Source organism: Gobius niger (assembly GCF_951799975.1).
Source record: "Gobius niger genome assembly, chromosome: 9".
Lineage (NCBI taxonomy): Eukaryota > Metazoa > Chordata > Actinopteri > Gobiiformes > Gobiidae > Gobius > Gobius niger.
The window spans coordinates 22,514-41,001 of NC_136860.1; the positions used below are offsets into that span (position 1 = coordinate 22,514).

Consider the following 18,488-nt stretch of genomic DNA (forward strand, 5'->3'; position numbering starts at 1 on the left):
TTAAAAACAACTAGAACTAAAACAAACACATTGACATTGACGTATACAAGATTTCTTTTTCTAATTCAAGTTTAGAAAGGGAAAAAAACAAAAAAACAAATGGAAATGTTGTTTTTCTGATTTTATTTTGAAACGGAATAACTAATGATCGAAAGGTACACGGATTATAAATAGTTCATTTGTTGACTGTGACAGCTACTACAGATACTATAGGACTACAATTGACTAATCTGTCTGTCTGATACCCTCTCCGCGTCTTCCAGAGGGCGGAGCATGCGGCCTATATAAGGCCCTGCAGCTGCACTCCTCTCTCATTTCTCGACAGACTCTCCACATGTGCACAACACCTGACTGCAAGACTGCTGCCTTTAACCCCACCATATTTTAGAGCGTGCTGAAGCCTGAAGAAGACTGATCTCAGTCGAAACGTCGCGCACAAGCACGCCATTTCTATTTTGTTTTTCCCTCTTTTGTTTTTTCATTTCATAAATATTATTTCATTTTGCTTCTAAATAAATAATACCTTAATAATAAATAATACATTATTCATAAATAAATAAATACATCATTATTAAATAAATACATTATTAAATAAATACATAAATTCATAATAAATTAATTAATAAAACCATAAATCGTACTCGCCTGGCCAGGCAGAATTTTGGCCATAAACACACCAATAAAGGTGCCAAAATGGCCGAGTCCGGCTGGACTCGTGTCCAATATCGAAGGAGGGCGGACCGGAATGCCTCCGGGACTAGGGGCTACCATGACAGGGGAATGGCCCGTGCAAAACCGGTCTCATACCAGAGATGGGTCCCTTTTCAAACACCTAACCCTAACCCTAACCCTAGAAATCCCCTCTTTATTCCTATTGTAATCCCCTCTTCAGCCCCACCAGATCTCTGGTCTAAGTTCACGCTGAAAATAGTCTTGTACCGAAGAAATCAGGCAACGTTTTAACATGAATCTTGAATGTAATTGTGTTAAGTGTGTTTTTTTTTTTAAATGGGTCTAACTGGTCACATGTACTTTACATGGAGCAGAGACACTTCCCTTTAAAGGGAGCAGAGACGCTTCCCTTTAAAGGGAGCAGAGACACTTCCCTTTAAACAGGAACCTTTTGGTGAGCAGACCAGTCAGTCAGGGTCACTACATTTAATTACATGAAACTATTACTACAATTCTGCTTTCTCCTTTAAATAACAAGGACTAACAAAAAAGAAGCATAGACAAATATGGAGAGAAAATTTTATTTGAAATACAGACGTACAAAATCAAAGCAACAGATGAAGAATAACAGTCCCTGAACACATCATTGTAAACTTGTCTGGTCCTTGAATGCACCGCAGTGAACAACACAACACACACAGGTTTACGAATAACACTTGTGAAAATGCACTTCAGTTCACTACAGCCCAAGGCCCCGCCCCCACAGCCGGACCGTGCAGTGGGAGGTTCAGGCCATAAACTTTATTGAACCATCTAACTATACACTCACAACACAGACATTTTTACAATAAATCACTAGTTAAAGCACTTATAATACATTCACTTTGTCAACACTGAAGACTCGACGCTAACACTGAACACTCGACGCTAACACTGACAGCTCCAGAGTCTGACGCTGCCTTCAGGGGCGTCCGTACATTTCACAGACGAGTGACTTCAGAACTACCAAACCAGATATTTAATACAATTCAAGATAGGACATGGCGTTTGTTGACATGGCAGAGCCACTTAATGGACCTCATTCACGAATGTTCACAACTCTTTTTTACAAACAAATGTGTTCTTAAGGCCTTCTCAGGAAGATTTTTGGCATTCACAAAACTTGTTCGCAGCTGAAAATGTTCCTCTGTCAGAACTGATCCTAAGAACAGTCTGGAGGACTCGTACGCATAAAAAACATCTCCAGTTCTGTTCAGGATCACGGGACCCAACATTCTCAGTCATGTATGTAAATTAAATCATGTGCCTTTGAAGTCAGGCATAGACAATGTTCAACTTTTGTTTGCTTGTTTACAAGAAGGGAAGGGCTGGATGGCTCAAAATTGTCTAAAGCTAAATGACTAACACTGAAATCGTTTTTGAAAAGTCATGTGACGTCACTGCTCTGGGACCTTTGAGCAAATAATGCCACGAGTCTGCTAGGAATCTTAGGGTTGTTTTGGATGGTTCATTTAAACACAAATAAGTTCTGTCTAAGTTCTAACCCTAACCCAAAACTTCCTTTTTCAGCTGCGTTTGCCTCATGCCGACCTGGAGCGTGTCATTCATGCTTTTATTATGTGTGGCCTTGATCATTGTCACTTCTTGTACTGTAGGTTTGATCAAAGTTCCATCCGTCGCCTGCCGTTAGTTCCAAACGCAGCAGCACGTTTGCTCACGGGGAACATAACTGAGCACAGAACTCCTGTGTCCGGCACTGGCTTTAGTCAGATTTAGGATGCAATTTAAGACACTGTTGAAGGTTTTTAAATGTCTGAATGTCTGTCTTTTTACTCATTCCTTTTGCCCCCGAGGCCCCCGAGGCCTGCACTTTGCTCGTGGAGCTAAGTGGGCAGAGTGTTGTGTTGCCACCGCATCTATTTAAGGGATTAGGGAGGAAAATCCTTTTGTGATTTTGTCACGGGTTCGTACTCCCACAGAAAAAATGATGGCAAAGGCCGAAACTTTAGATCCACCTTTTTGTTTTTAGTGCAGCAAGGAAAAGATGTATTTACAAAAAGAAACCAAAATCTTACGAATTCAAGGCCTCAGACCACAGCCAGCTCCAGACTCCAACCAACAACAGAGCCCAAATGCTCCCCTTTAATACCCCCCAGCCCCTCCTCCGGGCAGACCAACACTAATTGGAGGGGGTTATTAAACAATTACACAGGGAGACACAAAAACAAAGAAAATAACACAAAATATTCACACCACTCTAATGAAAATAACGTTCTTTACAAAGGCCAACAGAAACTCACATACAAACACAAGAAATCACAAAACCATTACAAACAACCAAAATGGACCAGCCCGGGTCACGTGGTTGGCCCCAGCGCGCCACCACGGGCTACATGACGCGGCCCAGGAAGTGCCTCTGTTTGGCCACACTACCCGCGGCGACCGGACTGACGGGACAGCAGGAGCAGGTGAGAAAATGATGCGGCATGCAGGCACGAGTGTGCACCCTCGTGCGCTACAGCCGGGAAAACCAGTGTTTTACGGAGGGACAGTTTGTATGGCGCATGACCGCGGGATGCGTGCGCGGCCTGCGGGGAATCAGTCTTGGAGCGAGAGCGCGCCCGAGCGCTCCCAGCGCCAACACTCTCCCAGGAGAGGGGAGAGGAAGAGGCGCGCGGGGACCGAGAGTGACGAGGCAACTACTGGCGCCCCGTCACAGATTTACAGGTTATATCATTTGTCATGAGAGCTAATTCGCCCAAAGGTTGGGTTGAGTCCTTGAGCGTGTGGCGACGATAAGTTTGGGGTTTTGTTTATTAGCCTTGGATTCGTGTTTGGTTATTCATTTTCTGCACACCACTCCTTTTTGTCCTTATATGGTGAATCAGAGGTGGTGACATACTAAGTAGTCCTCACACTAACCCTTTGCGCTTCCAAGTTGGGATTCACAAACTTGAAAACACTGTTGCGAAGGATTTTCCCTACTTAGGAACGTGTCGTGAATCTGGCGCAGTTTCCTGACACTGCCTCCGTAAGACTGTATTTAAAGAAGTTTCTTAAGATGTTCATGAATGAGGCCCATTATTTGTGACTGGTTTATTCCTTCTGAGTCTCGTATCTCAGTCAGGATCATGTAATTCCTTTGAAACGTCATGTTGTTTAGCCGTATTAGCATTGTTTCCTCCATTCATTCCCATTTCACTGTCACATGGTCAAATACATATGGCTCATGTGTTCGGACGAGAACTGCCATTTGTTTCAACGTATTACTACGGCCATGTCCTAGCTACAGTTTAAATAATGACATTTGTACCAAACATGAAACATAAATAATCTATATGTGACTGTGCATTTTGGCGGCTTCTGTAGAGGTCGCCTATGCCCAAAGCATGAGACCTCTTCATGTGCTTTTGGTCCCGTAGAGCAGTGTTTCTTCCCTTCACAAACCACAGTCTCATCTTTAAAATTACAGTTTTGTTTGAAGCTCTCGCGCATTGAAATTAATCAGATTGTGGCTAATTTATTCGTCAAACCTGAAAAGCCAAAGGAAGTTCTTCAGATATTTCACAAAGAAATAGTTTAAACTGATCTCACTGACATCAATGTTTATAATGTCATTATTCTGTCTCTTTGTTTTTGTTTTTAAAACAAACATTATTGTTGTTTTAAGGTGGGCGGTTGTTTTAAGGTGGGCTGTTGTTTTCAGGTGGAGTGTTGTTTTAAACTTGGCTGTTTTAAGGTGGGCTGTTGTTTTAAACTGGGCTGTTGTTTTAAACTGGGCTGTTGTTTTAAACTTGGCTGTTGTTTTCAGGTGGAGTGTTGTTTTAAACTTGGCTGTTTTAAGGTGGGCTGTTGTTTTAAACTGGGCTGTTGTTTTAAACTGGGCTGTTGTTTTAAACTTGGCTGTTTTAAGGTGGGATGTGGTGAAGAGGCGCAGCTTTGGCGCAAATGGCTTTAGTTCTGTTGAACAAAACAAAGATTCACATTAAGCACAGAAGTCTTGATGGAAACTGCTCTAATGCTGCGTTCAGGGCGACTGGGGCGACTGAGGCTGTTGTGATTTTCGGTTGTACAAAACCATTGATTGATTGATTTGATTGATTGATTGATTGATTGATTGATTGATTGATTGATTGATTGATTGATTGATTGATTGATTGATTGATTGATTGAACACTTCCCTAATAAGATGCTAATGTTATATGAGCGTTTCTTCAGCAAATTTAATTCAGAACCTTCGACATTATGCGGTTATACGACGGCTGTGACACAGATGTAGAGGTTTGTTATGTTTTTTTCTCATTAGTCTCTCCACTAGGGGGCGCCACTGTGTCTAAACTGCTCTGATCATGTTTAGTAATGACAATCGTCTGAACGCAGCATAAAGGTCAGGTCTAACCTCATAACTCAGACCTTGCTTCTGTGACGAGGACTGGCTCCGCCCCCTGGTGCACTGGCAACGCCAGCTCTGATGCTGGCCACGCCCCCTCGGATGCTGCCTCTGACAGGCGGCTGCTGGCGGCCCGCTCTGATTGGCTTAGCTTTGGGAAACACAGAGTGATCAGTTTTAGGTGGATGAATGAGAGCAGAGGACAAGGATCACAAATTTACCGATCTGCGCATAGTGGCTCCTTTGCCTCATGGCGTCTTTGATGCGCTCCACTTCCTGTCTGCAGCGCTCCACTTCATGTTTGTAGTTCTTCTTGTCACGGATAGCGGCCATCTTGGCTTCGTTCAGAGCCTTTTGCAGCAGCTGCACGCGCTCGGACGCCGCGCGGAGCCGCTTCTCCAACTTCGGCAGCTCACAGCGGAGGTCTGCGTTATCCCTCACCAGCTGTTAACGACAATAAACAACAATAAACAACAATAAACAACAAGAAACACAATAACAGCTCACAGCGGAGGTCTGCGTTATCCCTCACCAGCTGTTAACGACAATAAACAACAATAAACAACAATAAACAACAAGAAACACAATAACAGCTCACAGCGGAGGTCTGCGTTATCCCTCACCAGCTGTTAACGACAATAAACAACAATAAACAACAATAAACAACAAGAAACACAATAACAGCTCACAGCGGAGGTCTGCGTTATCCCTCACCAGCTGTTAACGACAATAAACAACAATAAACAACAAGAAACACAATAACAGCTCACAGTGGAGGTCTGCGTTATCCCTCACCAGCTGTTAACGACAATAAACAACAATAAACAACAAGAAACACAATAACAGCTCACAGCGGAGGTCTGCGTTATCCCTCACCAGCTGTTAACGACAATAAACAACAATAAACAACAATAAACAACAAGAAACACAATAACAGCTCACAGCGGAGGTCTGCGTTATCCCTCACCAGCTGTTAACGACAATAAACAACAATAAACAACAATAAACAACAAGAAACACAATAACAGCTCACAGCGGAGGTCTGCGTTATCCCTCACCAGCTGTTAACGACAATAAACAACAATAAACAACAAGAAACACAATAACAGCTCACAGTGGAGGTCTGCGTTATCCCTCACCAGCTGTTAACGACAATAAACAACAATAAACAACAAGAAACACAATAACAGCTCACAGCGGAGGTCTGCGTTATCCCTCACCAGCTGTTAACGACAATAAACAACAATAAACAACAAGAAACACAATAACAGCTCACAGCGGAGGTCTGCATTATCCCTCACCAGCTGTTAACGACAATAAACAACAATAAACAACAAGAAACACAATAACAGCTCACAGTGGAGGTCTGCGTTATCCCTCACCAGCTGTTAACGACAATAAACAACAATAAACAACAAGAAACACAATAACAGCTCACAGTGGAGGTCTGCGTTATCCCTCACCAGCTGTTAACGACAATAAACAACAATAAACAACAAGAAACACAATAACAGCTCACAGTGGAGGTCTGCGTTATCTCTCACCAGCTGTTAACGACAATAAACAACAATAAACAACAAGAAACACAATAACAGCTCACAGCGGAGGTCTGCATTATCCCTCACCAGCTGTTAACGACAATAAACAACAATAAACCTGGCTGGATTGTAGAGATGATTGTAGAGTGTTGTAGAGTGTCGTACAGCTGACTGTAGAGTGTTGTAGAGTGTTGTAGAGCTGATTGTAGAGTGTTGGAGAGCTGATTGTAGAGTGTTGTACAGCTGATTGTAGAGTGTTATGAAGCTGACTGTAGAGTGTTGGAGAGCTGATTGTAGAGTGTTGTACAGCTGATTGTAGAGTGTTATGAAGCTGACTGTAGAGTGTTGGAGAGCTGATTGTAGAGTGTTGTAGAGCTGATTGTAGAGTGTTATGAAGCTGACTGTAGAGTGTTGGAGAGCTGATTGTAGAGTGTTGTACAGCTGATTGTAGAGTGTTATGAAGCTGACTGTAGAGTGTTATGAAGCTGACTGTAGAGTGTTGGAGAGCTGATTGTAGAGTGTTGGAGAGCTGATTGTAGAGTGTTGTACAGCTGATTGTAGAGTGTTATGAAGCTGACTGTAGAGTGTTGGAGAGCTGATTGTAGAGTGTTGTACAGCTGATTGTAGAGTGTTATGAAGCTGACTGTAGAGTGTTGGAGAGCTGACTGTAGAGTGTTGGAGAGCTGATTGTAGAGTGTTGTACAGCTGATTGTAGAGTGTTGTACAGCTGATTGTAGAGCTGATTGTAGAGCTGATTGTAGAGCTGATTGTAGAGCTGATTGTAGAGTGTTGGAGAGCTGATTGTAGAGTGTTGTACAGCTGATTGTAGAGCTGATTGTAGAGCTGATTGTAGAGCTGATTGTAGAGTGTTGTACAGCTGATTGTAGAGTGTTGTACAGCTGATTGTAGAGCTGATTGTAGAGCTGATTGTAGAGCTGATTGTAGAGCTGACTGTAGAGTGTTGTACAGCTGATTGTAGAGTGTTGTACAGCTGATTGTAGAGCTGATTGTAGAGCTGATTGTAGAGTGTTGGAGAGCTGATTGTAGGGTGTTGTAGAGCTGATTGTAGAGCTGATTGTAGAGCTGATTGTAGAGTGTTGGAGAGCTGATTGTAGAGTGTTGGAGAGCTGATTGTAGAGTGTTATGAAGCTGACTGTAGAGTGTTGGAGAGCTGATTGTAGAGTGTTGTACAGCTGATTGTAGAGTGTTGTACAGCTGATTGTAGAGTGTTATGAAGCTGACTGTAGAGTGTTGGAGAGCTGATTGTAGAGTGTTGTACAGCTGATTGTAGAGTGTTGTACAGCTGATTGTAGAGTGTTATGAAGCTGACTGTAGAGTGTTGGAGAGCTGATTGTAGAGTGTTGTACAGCTGATTGTAGAGTGTTGTACAGCTGATTGTAGAGTGTTATGAAGCTGACTGTAGAGTGTTGGAGAGCTGATTGTAGAGTGTTGTACAGCTGATTGTAGAGTGTTATGAAGCTGACTGTAGAGTGTTGGAGAGCTGATTGTAGAGTGTTGGAGAGCTGATTGTAGAGTGTTGTACAGCTGATTGTAGAGTGTTGTACAGCTGATTGTAGAGCTGATTGTAGAGCTGATTGTAGAGTGTTGGAGAGCTGATTGTAGAGCTGATTGTAGAGCTGATTGTAGAGTGTTGGAGAGCTGATTGTAGAGTGTTGTACAGCTGATTGTAGAGTGTTGTACAGCTGATTGTAGAGTGTTGTACAGCTGATTGTAGAGCTGATTGTAGAGCTGATTGTAGAGCTGATTGTAGAGCTGATTGTAGAGTGTTGGAGAGCTGATTGTAGAGTGTTGTACAGCTGATTGTAGAGTGTTGTACAGCTGATTGTAGAGCTGATTGTAGAGCTGATTGTAGAGCTGATTGTAGAGTGTTGTACAGCTGATTGTAGAGTGTTGTACAGCTGATTGTAGAGTGTTATGAAGCTGATTGTAGAGTGTTATGAAGCTGACTGTAGAGTGTTGGAGAGCTGATTGTAGAGTGTTGTACAGCTGATTGTAGAGTGTTATGAAGCTGACTGTAGAGTGTTGGAGAGCTGATTGTAGAGTGTTGGAGAGCTGATTGTAGAGTGTTGTACAGCTGATTGTAGAGTGTTGTACAGCTGATTGTAGAGCTGATTGTAGAGCTGATTGTAGAGTGTTGGAGAGCTGATTGTAGAGTGTTGTACAGCTGATTGTAGAGTGTTGTACAGCTGATTGTAGAGCTGATTGTAGAGCTGATTGTAGAGCTGATTGTAGAGTGTTGTACAGCTGATTGTAGAGTGTTGTACAGCTGATTGTAGAGTGTTGTACAGCTGATTGTAGAGCTGATTGTAGAGCTGATTGTAGAGTGTTGGAGAGCTGATTGTAGGGTGTTGTAGAGCTGATTGTAGAGCTGATTGTAGAGCTGATTGTAGAGTGTTGGAGAGCTGATTGTAGAGTGTTGGAGAGCTGATTGTAGAGTGGTACCTGCTTGTGGACTTTGCTGAGTTGGTCCAAATTGTTTTCCAGAAAAATAATTCTTTGTTTTTGCGCCAGACTTCCCCCGGCTTCATCAGCATCTCTCTCCTGGACCTGGAAAGACAAAGGCTTAACTATAGTCCTGGATTAGTCCCAGTTTAGTCCCGGTTTAGACCCGGTTTAGTCACAGTTTAGTCCAGGTTTAGTCCAGGTTTAGTCCAGGTTTAGTCCAGGTTTAGTCCGGGTTTGCTCCCGGTTTAGTCCCAGTTTAGTCCAGGTTTAGTGTTGGTTCTCACACTTTGAATCCTGGAGTTGAAGTCGTCCACAAAGTTTCTGCGGAGGTTCATCAGAGTCTGCAGCTCTTTGGCCTAAAACAGGAGTCACAGATTGGGACAAAATACACAGAGAATACTGTAATACTTCAATAATGCAGTACGGTAATACTTAAGTACTATGATACTTGAATACTGTAGTACTGTCACCTACTTTATGTAACTTGCCTATCTTTTACTTCTGCAGTGTGTGCAGGAGGGCTGGCTGTAGGTGGTGGGATGTAGGAGCATGCTACCATGATGTCTTTAAATACTGGGGATTCTGGGTCAGAATGTTTATGTAGATATTTAACTGTAAAGCCCTTTGTGCTAAACCTGTGCTTTGTTCTTAATGAGTAAAGTTTGAATTGTAAAAAATGATTGTTAGCTGGATACAACTTGCATTTTAAAACACTGTAGTACTAACCCTAAAATATGTTATGTTGCTCTTCAAAGCGGCGTAACAACCTAACAGCCATCATCAGCTCATTATTAGCTCTTCGTTAGCACTTTGTTAGCCATTCATTGGCTCTTCATTAGCTTTGTATTAGCCATTACCCCTTCACTAGCTCTTCATTTTCCATTGGCCTTTCATTACCTCTTCATTAGCCATTAGCTCTTCATTAGCTACTAGCCCTTCATTGCCTCTTCACTAGCCAATAGCTCGTCATTAGCCACTGGCCCTTCATTACCTCTTCATTAGCCACTAGCCTTTCATTACCTCTTCATTAGCCAATAGCCTTTCATTACCTCTTCATTAGCCACTAGCCTTTCATTACCTCTTCATTAGCCACTAGCCTTTCATTACCTCTTAATTAGCCACTAGCCCTTCATTACCTCTTCATTAGCCACTAGCCCTTCATTACCTCTTCATTAGCCACTGGCCCTTCATTACCTCTTCATTAGCCACTGGCCCTTCATTACCTCTTCATTAGCCACTAGCCCTTCATTACCTCTTCATTAGCCACTAGCCCTTCATTACCTCTTCATTAGCCATTAGCCCTTCATTAGCTCTTCATTAGCCACTAGCCCTTCATTAGCTCTTCATTAGCCACTAGCCTTTCATTACCTCTTCATTAGCCAATAGCCCTTCATTACCTCTTCATTAGCCACTAGCCTTTCATTACCTCTTCATTAGCCACTAGCCTTTCATTACCTCTTAATTAGCCACTAGCCCTTCATTACCTCTTCATTAGCCACTGGCCCTTCATTACCTCTTCATTAGCCACTGGCCCTTCATTACCTCTTCATTAGCCACTAGCCCTTCATTACCTCTTCATTAGCCACTAGCCCTTCATTACCTCTTCATTAGCCACTAGCCCTTCATTACCTCTTCATTAGCCATTAGCCCTTCATTAGCTCTTCATTAGCCACTAGCCCTTCATTACCTCTTCATTAGCCACTAGCCTTTCATTACCTCTTCATTAGCCAATAGCCCTTCATTACCTCTTCATTAGCCACTAGCCTTTCATTACCTCTTCATTAGCCACTGGCCCTTCATTACCTCTTCATTAGCCACTAGCCCTTCATTACCTCTTCATTAGCCATTAGCCCTTCATTAGCTCTTCATTAGCCACTAGCCCTTCATTAGCTCTTCATTAGCCACTAGCCCTTCATTACCTCTTCATTAGCCACTAGCCTTTCATTACCTCTTCATTAGCCAATAGCCCTTCATTACCTCTTCATTAGCCACTGGCCCTTCATGACCTCTTCATTAGCCACTAGCCTTTCATTACCTCTTCATTAGCCAATAGCCCTTCATTACCTCTTCATTAGCCACTGGCCCTTCATTACCTCTTCATTAGCCACTAGCCCTTCATTACCTCTTCATTAGCCAATAGCCCTTCATTACCTCTTCATTAGCCACTAGCCCTTCATTACCTCTTCATTAGCCAATAGCCCTTCATTACCTCTTCATTAGCCACTGGCCCTTCATGACCTCTTCATTAGCCACTAGCCCTTCATTACCTCTTCATTAGCCACTAGCCTTTCATTACCTCTTCATTAGCCATTAGCCCTTCATTACCTCTTCATTAGCCATTAGCCCTTCATTAGCTCTTCATTAGCCACTAGCCCTTCATTACCTCTTCATTAGCCACTGGCCCTTCATTACCTCTTCATTAGCCACTGGCCCTTCATTACCTCTTCATTAGCCAATAGCCCTTCATTACCTCTTCATTAGCCACTGGCCCTTCATTACCTCTTCATTAGCCACTAGCCCTTCATTACCTCTTCATTAGCCACTGGCCCTTCATTACCTCTTCATTAGCCACTGGCCCTTCATTACCTCTTCATTAGCCACTAGCCCTTCATTACCTCTTCATTAGCCATTAGCCCTTCATTACCTCTTCATTAGCCACTAGCCCTTCATTACCTCTTCATTAGCCACTAGCCCTTCATTACCTCTTCATTAGCCACTACCCCTTCATTACCTCTTCATTAGCCACTAGCCTTTCATTACCTCTTCATTAGCCACTAGCCCTTCATTACCTCTTCATTAGCCATTAGCCCTTCATTAGCTCTTCATTAGCCACTAGCCCTTCATTACCTCTTCATTAGCCACTAGCCCTTCATTACCTCTTCATTAGCCACTAGCCTTTCATTACCTCTTCATTAGCCACTGGCCCTTCATTACCTCTTCATTAGCCACTAGCCCTTCATTACCTCTTCATTAGCCACTAGCCTTTCATTACCTCTTCATTAGCCACTAGCCCTTCATTACCTCTTCATTAGCCACTAGCCTTTCATTACCTCTTCATTAGCCAATAGCCCTTCATTACCTCTTCATTAGCCACTAGCCCTTCATTACCTCTTCATTAGCCACTAGCCTTTCATTACCTCTTCATTAGCCACTAGCCTTTCATTACCTCTTCATTAGCCATTAGCCCTTCATTAGCTCTTCATTCCCTTCATTACCTCTTCATTAGCCACTAGCCCTTCATTACCTCTTCATTAGCCATTAGCCCTTCATTACCTCTTCATTAGCCACTAGCCCTTCATTACCTCTTCATTAGCCACTGGCCCTTCATTACCTCTTCATTAGCCACTAGCCCTTCATTACCTCTTCATTAGCCACTAGCCCTTCATTACCTCTTCATTAGCCACTGGCCCTTCATTAGCTCTTCATTAGCCACTAGCCCTTCATTACCTCTTCATTAGCCACTAGCCCTTCATTACCTCTTCATTAGCCATTAGCCCTTCATTAGCTCTTCATTAGCCACTAGCCCTTCATTACCTCTTCATTAGCCATTAGCCGTTCATTACCTCTTCATTAGCCACTAGCCTTTCATTACCTCTTCATTAGCCACTAGCCCTTCATTACCTCTTCATTAGCCATTAGCCCTTCATTAGCTCTTCATTAGCCACTAGCCCTTCATTACCTCTTCATTAGCCACTAGCCCTTCATTACCTCTTCATTAGCCACTAGCCTTTCATTACCTCTTCATTAGCCACTGGCCCTTCATTACCTCTTCATTAGCCACTAGCCCTTCATTACCTCTTCATTAGCCACTAGCCTTTCATTACCTCTTCATTAGCCACTAGCCCTTCATTACCTCTTCATTAGCCACTAGCCCTTCATTACCTCTTCATTAGCCACTAGCCTTTCATTACCTCTTCATTAGCCACTAGCCTTTCATTACCTCTTCATTAGCCACTAGCCTTTCATTACCTCTTCATTAGCCATTAGCCCTTCATTAGCTCTTCATTCCCTTCATTACCTCTTCATTAGCCACTAGCCCTTCATTACCTCTTCATTAGCCATTAGCCTTTCATTACCTCTTCATTAGCCATTAGCTCTTCATTAGCTACTAGCCCTTCATTGCCTCTTCACTAGCCAATAGCTCGTCATTAGCCACTGGCCCTTCATTACCTCTTCATTAGCCACTAGCCTTTCATTACCTCTTCATTAGCCACTAGCCTTTCATTACCTCTTCATTAGCCACTGGCCCTTCATTACCTCTTCATTAGCCACTAGCCCTTCATTACCTCTTCATTAGCCATTAGCCCTTCATTAGCTCTTCATTAGCCACTAGCCCTTCATTAGCTCTTCATTAGCCACTAGCCCTTCATTACCTCTTCATTAGCCACTAGCCTTTCATTACCTCTTCATTAGCCAATAGCCCTTCATTACCTCTTCATTAGCCACTGGCCCTTCATGACCTCTTCATTAGCCACTAGCCTTTCATTACCTCTTCATTAGCCAATAGCCCTTCATTACCTCTTCATTAGCCACTAGCCTTTCATTACCTCTTCATTAGCCACTAGCCCTTCATTACCTCTTCATTAGCCATTAGCCCTTCATTACCTCTTCATTAGCCATTAGCCCTTCATTAGCTCTTCATTAGCCACTAGCCCTTCATTACCTCTTCATTAGCCACTGGCCCTTCATTACCTCTTCATTAGCCACTGGCCCTTCATTACCTCTTCATTAGCCACTAGCCCTTCATTACCTCTTCATTAGCCACTAGCCTTTCATTACCTCTTCATTAGCCACTAGCCCTTCATTACCTCTTCATTAGCCATTAGCCCTTCATTAGCTCTTCATTAGCCACTAGCCCTTCATTACCTCTTCATTAGCCACTAGCCCTTCATTACCTCTTCATTAGCCACTAGCCTTTCATTACCTCTTCATTAGCCACTGGCCCTTCATTACCTCTCCATTAGCCACTAGCCCTTCATTACCTCTTCATTAGCCACTAGCCTTTCATTACCTCTTCATTAGCCACTAGCCCTTCATTACCTCTTCATTAGCCACTAGCCTTTCATTACCTCTTCATTAGCCAATAGCCCTTCATTACCTCTTCATTAGCCACTAGCCCTTCATTACCTCTTCATTAGCCACTAGCCTTTCATTACCTCTTCATTAGCCACTAGCCTTTCATTACCTCTTCATTAGCCACTAGCCTTTCATTACCTCTTCATTAGCCATTAGCCCTTCATTAGCTCTTCATTCCCTTCATTACCTCTTCATTAGCCACTAGCCCTTCATTACCTCTTCATTAGCCATTAGCCCTTCATTACCTCTTCATTAGCCACTAGCCCTTCATTACCTCTTCATTAGCCACTGGCCCTTCATTACCTCTTCATTAGCCACTAGCCCTTCATTACCTCTTCATTAGCCACTAGCCCTTCATTACCTCTTCATTAGCCACTAGCCCTTCATTACCTCTTCATTAGCCACTAGCCTTTCATTACCTCTTCATTAGCCACTGGCCCTTCATTACCTCTTCATTAGCCACTAGCCCTTCATTACCTCTTCATTAGCCACTAGCCTTTCATTACCTCTTCATTAGCCACTAGCCCTTCATTACCTCTTCATTAGCCACTAGCCCTTCATTACCTCTTCATTAGCCACTAGCCTTTCATTACCTCTTCATTAGCCACTAGCCTTTCATTACCTCTTCATTAGCCACTAGCCTTTCATTACCTCTTCATTAGCCATTAGCCCTTCATTAGCTCTTCATTCCCTTCATTACCTCTTCATTAGCCACTAGCCCTTCATTACCTCTTCATTAGCCATTAGCCCTTCATTACCTCTTCATTAGCCACTAGCCCTTCATTACCTCTTCATTAGCCACTGGCCCTTCATTACCTCTTCATTAGCCACTAGCCCTTCATTACCTCTTCATTAGCCACTAGCCCTTCATTACCCCTTCATTAGCCACTGGCCCTTCATTACCTCTTCATTAGCCACTAGCCCTTCATTACCTCTTCATTAGCCACTAGCCCTTCATTACCTCTTCATTAGCCACTAGCCCTTCATTACCTCTTCATTAGCCACTAGCCTTTCATTACCTCTTCATTAGCCACTAGCCTTTCATTACCTCTTCATTAGCCACTAGCCCTTCATTACCTCTTCATTAGCCACTAGCCCTTCATTACCTCTTCATTAGCCACTAGCCCTTCATTACCTCTTCATTAGCCACTGGCCCTTCATTACCTCTTCATTAGCCACTAGCCCTTCATTAGCTCTTCTTTAGCCAATAGCCCTTCATTACCTCTTCATTCCCTTCATTACCTCTTCATTAGCCACTAGCCTTTCATTACCTCTTCATTAGCCATTAGCCTTTTATTACCTCTTCATTAGCCACTAGCCCTTCATTAGCTCTTCTTTAGCCATTAGCCCTTCATTACCTCTTTATTAGCCATTAGCCTTTCATTACCTCTTCATTAGCCATTAGCCTTTCATTACCTCTTCATTAGCCATTAGCCCTTCATTACCTCTTCATTAGCCATTAGCCCTTCATTAGCTCTTCTTTAGCCAATAGCCCTTCATTAGCTCTTCATTCCCTTCATTACCTCTTCATTAGCCATTAGCCTTTCATTACCTCTTCATTAGCCATTAGCCTTTCATTACCTCTTCATTAGCCATTAGCCTTTCATTACCTCTTCATTAGCCATTAGCCCTTCATTAGCTCTTCTTTAGCCAATAGCCCTTCATTAGCTCTTCATTCCCTTCATTAGCTGTTCATTTGAGGTTGTTTAAACAAACATGTGATGCCTCTGCTGTCCTGAGGGGGCAGTAGTGAGTGAGTCTTACCACTGTGTCCTCCAGCCCCTTTAGGTCCTCTTTGGCCTGGTCCCTCCTCTCTCTCAGAAGCCTGAAACAGACCAGGTTCAGACTGGGTTTAGTCCTGGTGTGGTTACATTTTGGGTCTTGGTTTAGTCCCCGTTTAGTCCCAGTTTAGGACTTACTGCAGCTCTCGGAGTCTCTGGTCCTTGGTCTGGTCTTGGACTCGGAGTTGGTCCAGGTCTGAGTTGAGTCTGTGGATCTCGACCTGTTGCTGCTCTGTGACACTGCAGGAAACAGGAATCACATTTTTCATTATGTATTGTACTAGACCAGCTTTTCCAAAAGTCCGGTATATCGCAGGTCCCATATCGATCCGAAACTCGGGGGCCCAATTATAATAATTTACTCTATATTTTACAGCTACATTTACATAAAAAACAAACATCTAGCAATGACTTTCGGCTAAATACTGGATTACAGTAAACATTACAACAAATAAATGTATTTTTCAAATACATTACTATTTAATTTGTTTTTTTACGGTTGCCCTATAGGTCACTCACTCTCGGAGCAGGTCCAAGTCCCGGTTCTGGGCCTGGATTTGGTCTCGGAGTCTGGAGACCTGTCGCTGATGGACCTCCCTGTGGTTCTCCATCTGCTCCTCCAGGGTGCGCTACGGAAATCAGAGGTTCTTTATAGAGCACATTTAACCCTTGTGTTTCGTTAACCAAAATGTTTTCAGTTAACGCTAACCCACAAACACAATAAAACTAGGGCATTACTTAATTACTTATTAAGGGTTGGATACATACATATACCTTTACTGATCTACAACAAGAATCAAACAATAAAATTAATTAAAACAACTGTGTGGATAGTCTCCTTTTGCAGAGTGGCTAGCTCTGTACCTTCATGTCCACGGTGTCCTTCAGGACCTTTTCTTTGTCAATCGCTGACATCTCCACCAGACGACCTGTCAGTCACACAGCAGGTTACTCACAGTTTAGTCCTGGTTTAGTCCTGCTATAGTCCCGGTTTAGTCATGTTTTAATCCTGTTTTAGTCCTGGTTTAATCCTGTTTTAGTCCTGGTTTAATCCTGTTTTAGTCCTGGTTTAATCCTGTTTTAGTCATGATTTAATCCTGTTTTAGTCCTGGTTTAATCCTGTTTTAGTCCTGGTTTAATCCTGTTTTAGTCATGATTTAATCCTGTTTTAGTCCTGGTTTAATCCTGTTTTAGTCCTGGTTTAATTCTGGTTTAGTCCTGGTTTTGTCCTGGTTAAGTCCTAGTCAGACCTTGGGCCTGTGCTTGGTGGAGCTCCTCCGTCAGTGAGTCCTGATTTTCCTCTAACACCCGGTTTCTCTGCTCCAGTTTCTGCAGGTCCTCGCTCAGAGTTCTGGTCTTCGTCTGAAGCTGGAGACATCAGAGAATATAAAAACATCCTTTAAAGTCAAGTGCCCAAGCACTCACACATTAGAGTCAGAACAGGAGATCAGAGGGTGAAATCAGAGAAACATTATCACCATTCTGCCGCGGTACCATGTGGTAATTGCAAACGAAACCTTCTACAGAGCATGTTCCTAAAAAGGGAAGGGAGTTGGGTCACACCTTGTTATGGTCACCGTCGAGTCAGTATCTACGGCTAAAAAAGCCAAGTCAGTATCTACAGCTAAACACACTGAGTCAGTATCTACGGCTAAACACGCCAAGTCAGTATCTACGGCTAAAGAAGCCAAGTCAGTATCTACAGCTAAACACGCCGAGTCAGTATCTACAGCTAAACACGCCAAGTCAGTATCTACAGCTAAACACGCCGAGTCAGTATCTACGGCTAAACACGCCAAGTCAGTATCTACAGCTAAACACGCCAAGTCAGTATCTACAGCTAAACACGCCAAGTCAGTATCTACAGCTAAACACGCCGAGTCAGTATCTACGGCTAAAGAAGCCAAGTCAGTATCTACAGCTAAACACGCCAAGTCAGTATCTACAGCTAAACACGCCGAGTCAGTATCTACGGCTAAACACGCCAAGTCAGTATCTACAGCTAAACACGCCAAGTCAGTATCTACGGCTAAACACGCCAAGTCAGTATCTACGGCTAAAGAAGCCAAGTCAGTATCTACAGCTAAACACGCCGAGTCAGTATCTACGGCTAAACACGCCAAGTCAGTATCTACAGCTAAACACGCCAAGTCAGTATCTACAGCTAAACACGCCGAGTCAGTATCTACGGCTAAACACGCCAAGTCAGTATCTACAGCTAAACACGCCAAGTCAGTATCGACAGCTAAACACGCCAAGTCAGTATCTACAGCTAAACACGCCAAGTCAGTATCTACAGCTAAACACGCCAAGTCAGTATCTACAGCTAAACACGCCGAGTCAGTATCTACGGCTAAAGAAGCCAAGTCAGTATCTACAGCTAAACACGCCGAGTCAGTATCTACGGCTAAACACGCCAAGTCAGTATCTACAGCTAAACACGCCAAGTCAGTATCTACAGCTAAACACGCCGAGTCAGTATCTACGGCTAAACACGCCAAGTCAGTATCTACAGCTAAACACGCCAAGTCAGTATCGACAGCTAAACACGCCAAGTCAGTATCT

At 43.2% G+C, this 18,488-nt stretch overlaps 1 protein-coding gene across 1 annotated transcript in view; it reads right to left on the reverse strand.

The window, feature by feature from the left end:
• Window positions 1-4,626: 4,626 nt before the first annotated feature.
• Window positions 4,627-18,488, reverse strand: part of LOC306968373 (kinesin heavy chain-like) — a gene marked incomplete at its 3' end in the record, with an annotated part of 40,864 nt that continues 27,002 nt past the window's right edge. Inside the window, exons 18-27 of the mRNA XM_079563717.1 lie at window positions 17,174-17,291; window positions 16,788-16,852; window positions 16,443-16,552; window positions 16,062-16,163; window positions 15,907-15,967; window positions 9,351-9,422; window positions 9,064-9,168; window positions 5,284-5,506; window positions 5,086-5,213; window positions 4,627-4,632 (exon numbers count right to left, since the gene is read on the reverse strand). Of these exons, the coding sequence (XP_079419843.1) occupies window positions 4,627-4,632; window positions 5,086-5,213; window positions 5,284-5,506; window positions 9,064-9,168; window positions 9,351-9,422; window positions 15,907-15,967; window positions 16,062-16,163; window positions 16,443-16,552; window positions 16,788-16,852; window positions 17,174-17,291 (990 nt within the window). The remainder of the gene's footprint in view (window positions 4,633-5,085; window positions 5,214-5,283; window positions 5,507-9,063; window positions 9,169-9,350; window positions 9,423-15,906; window positions 15,968-16,061; window positions 16,164-16,442; window positions 16,553-16,787; window positions 16,853-17,173; window positions 17,292-18,488) is intronic.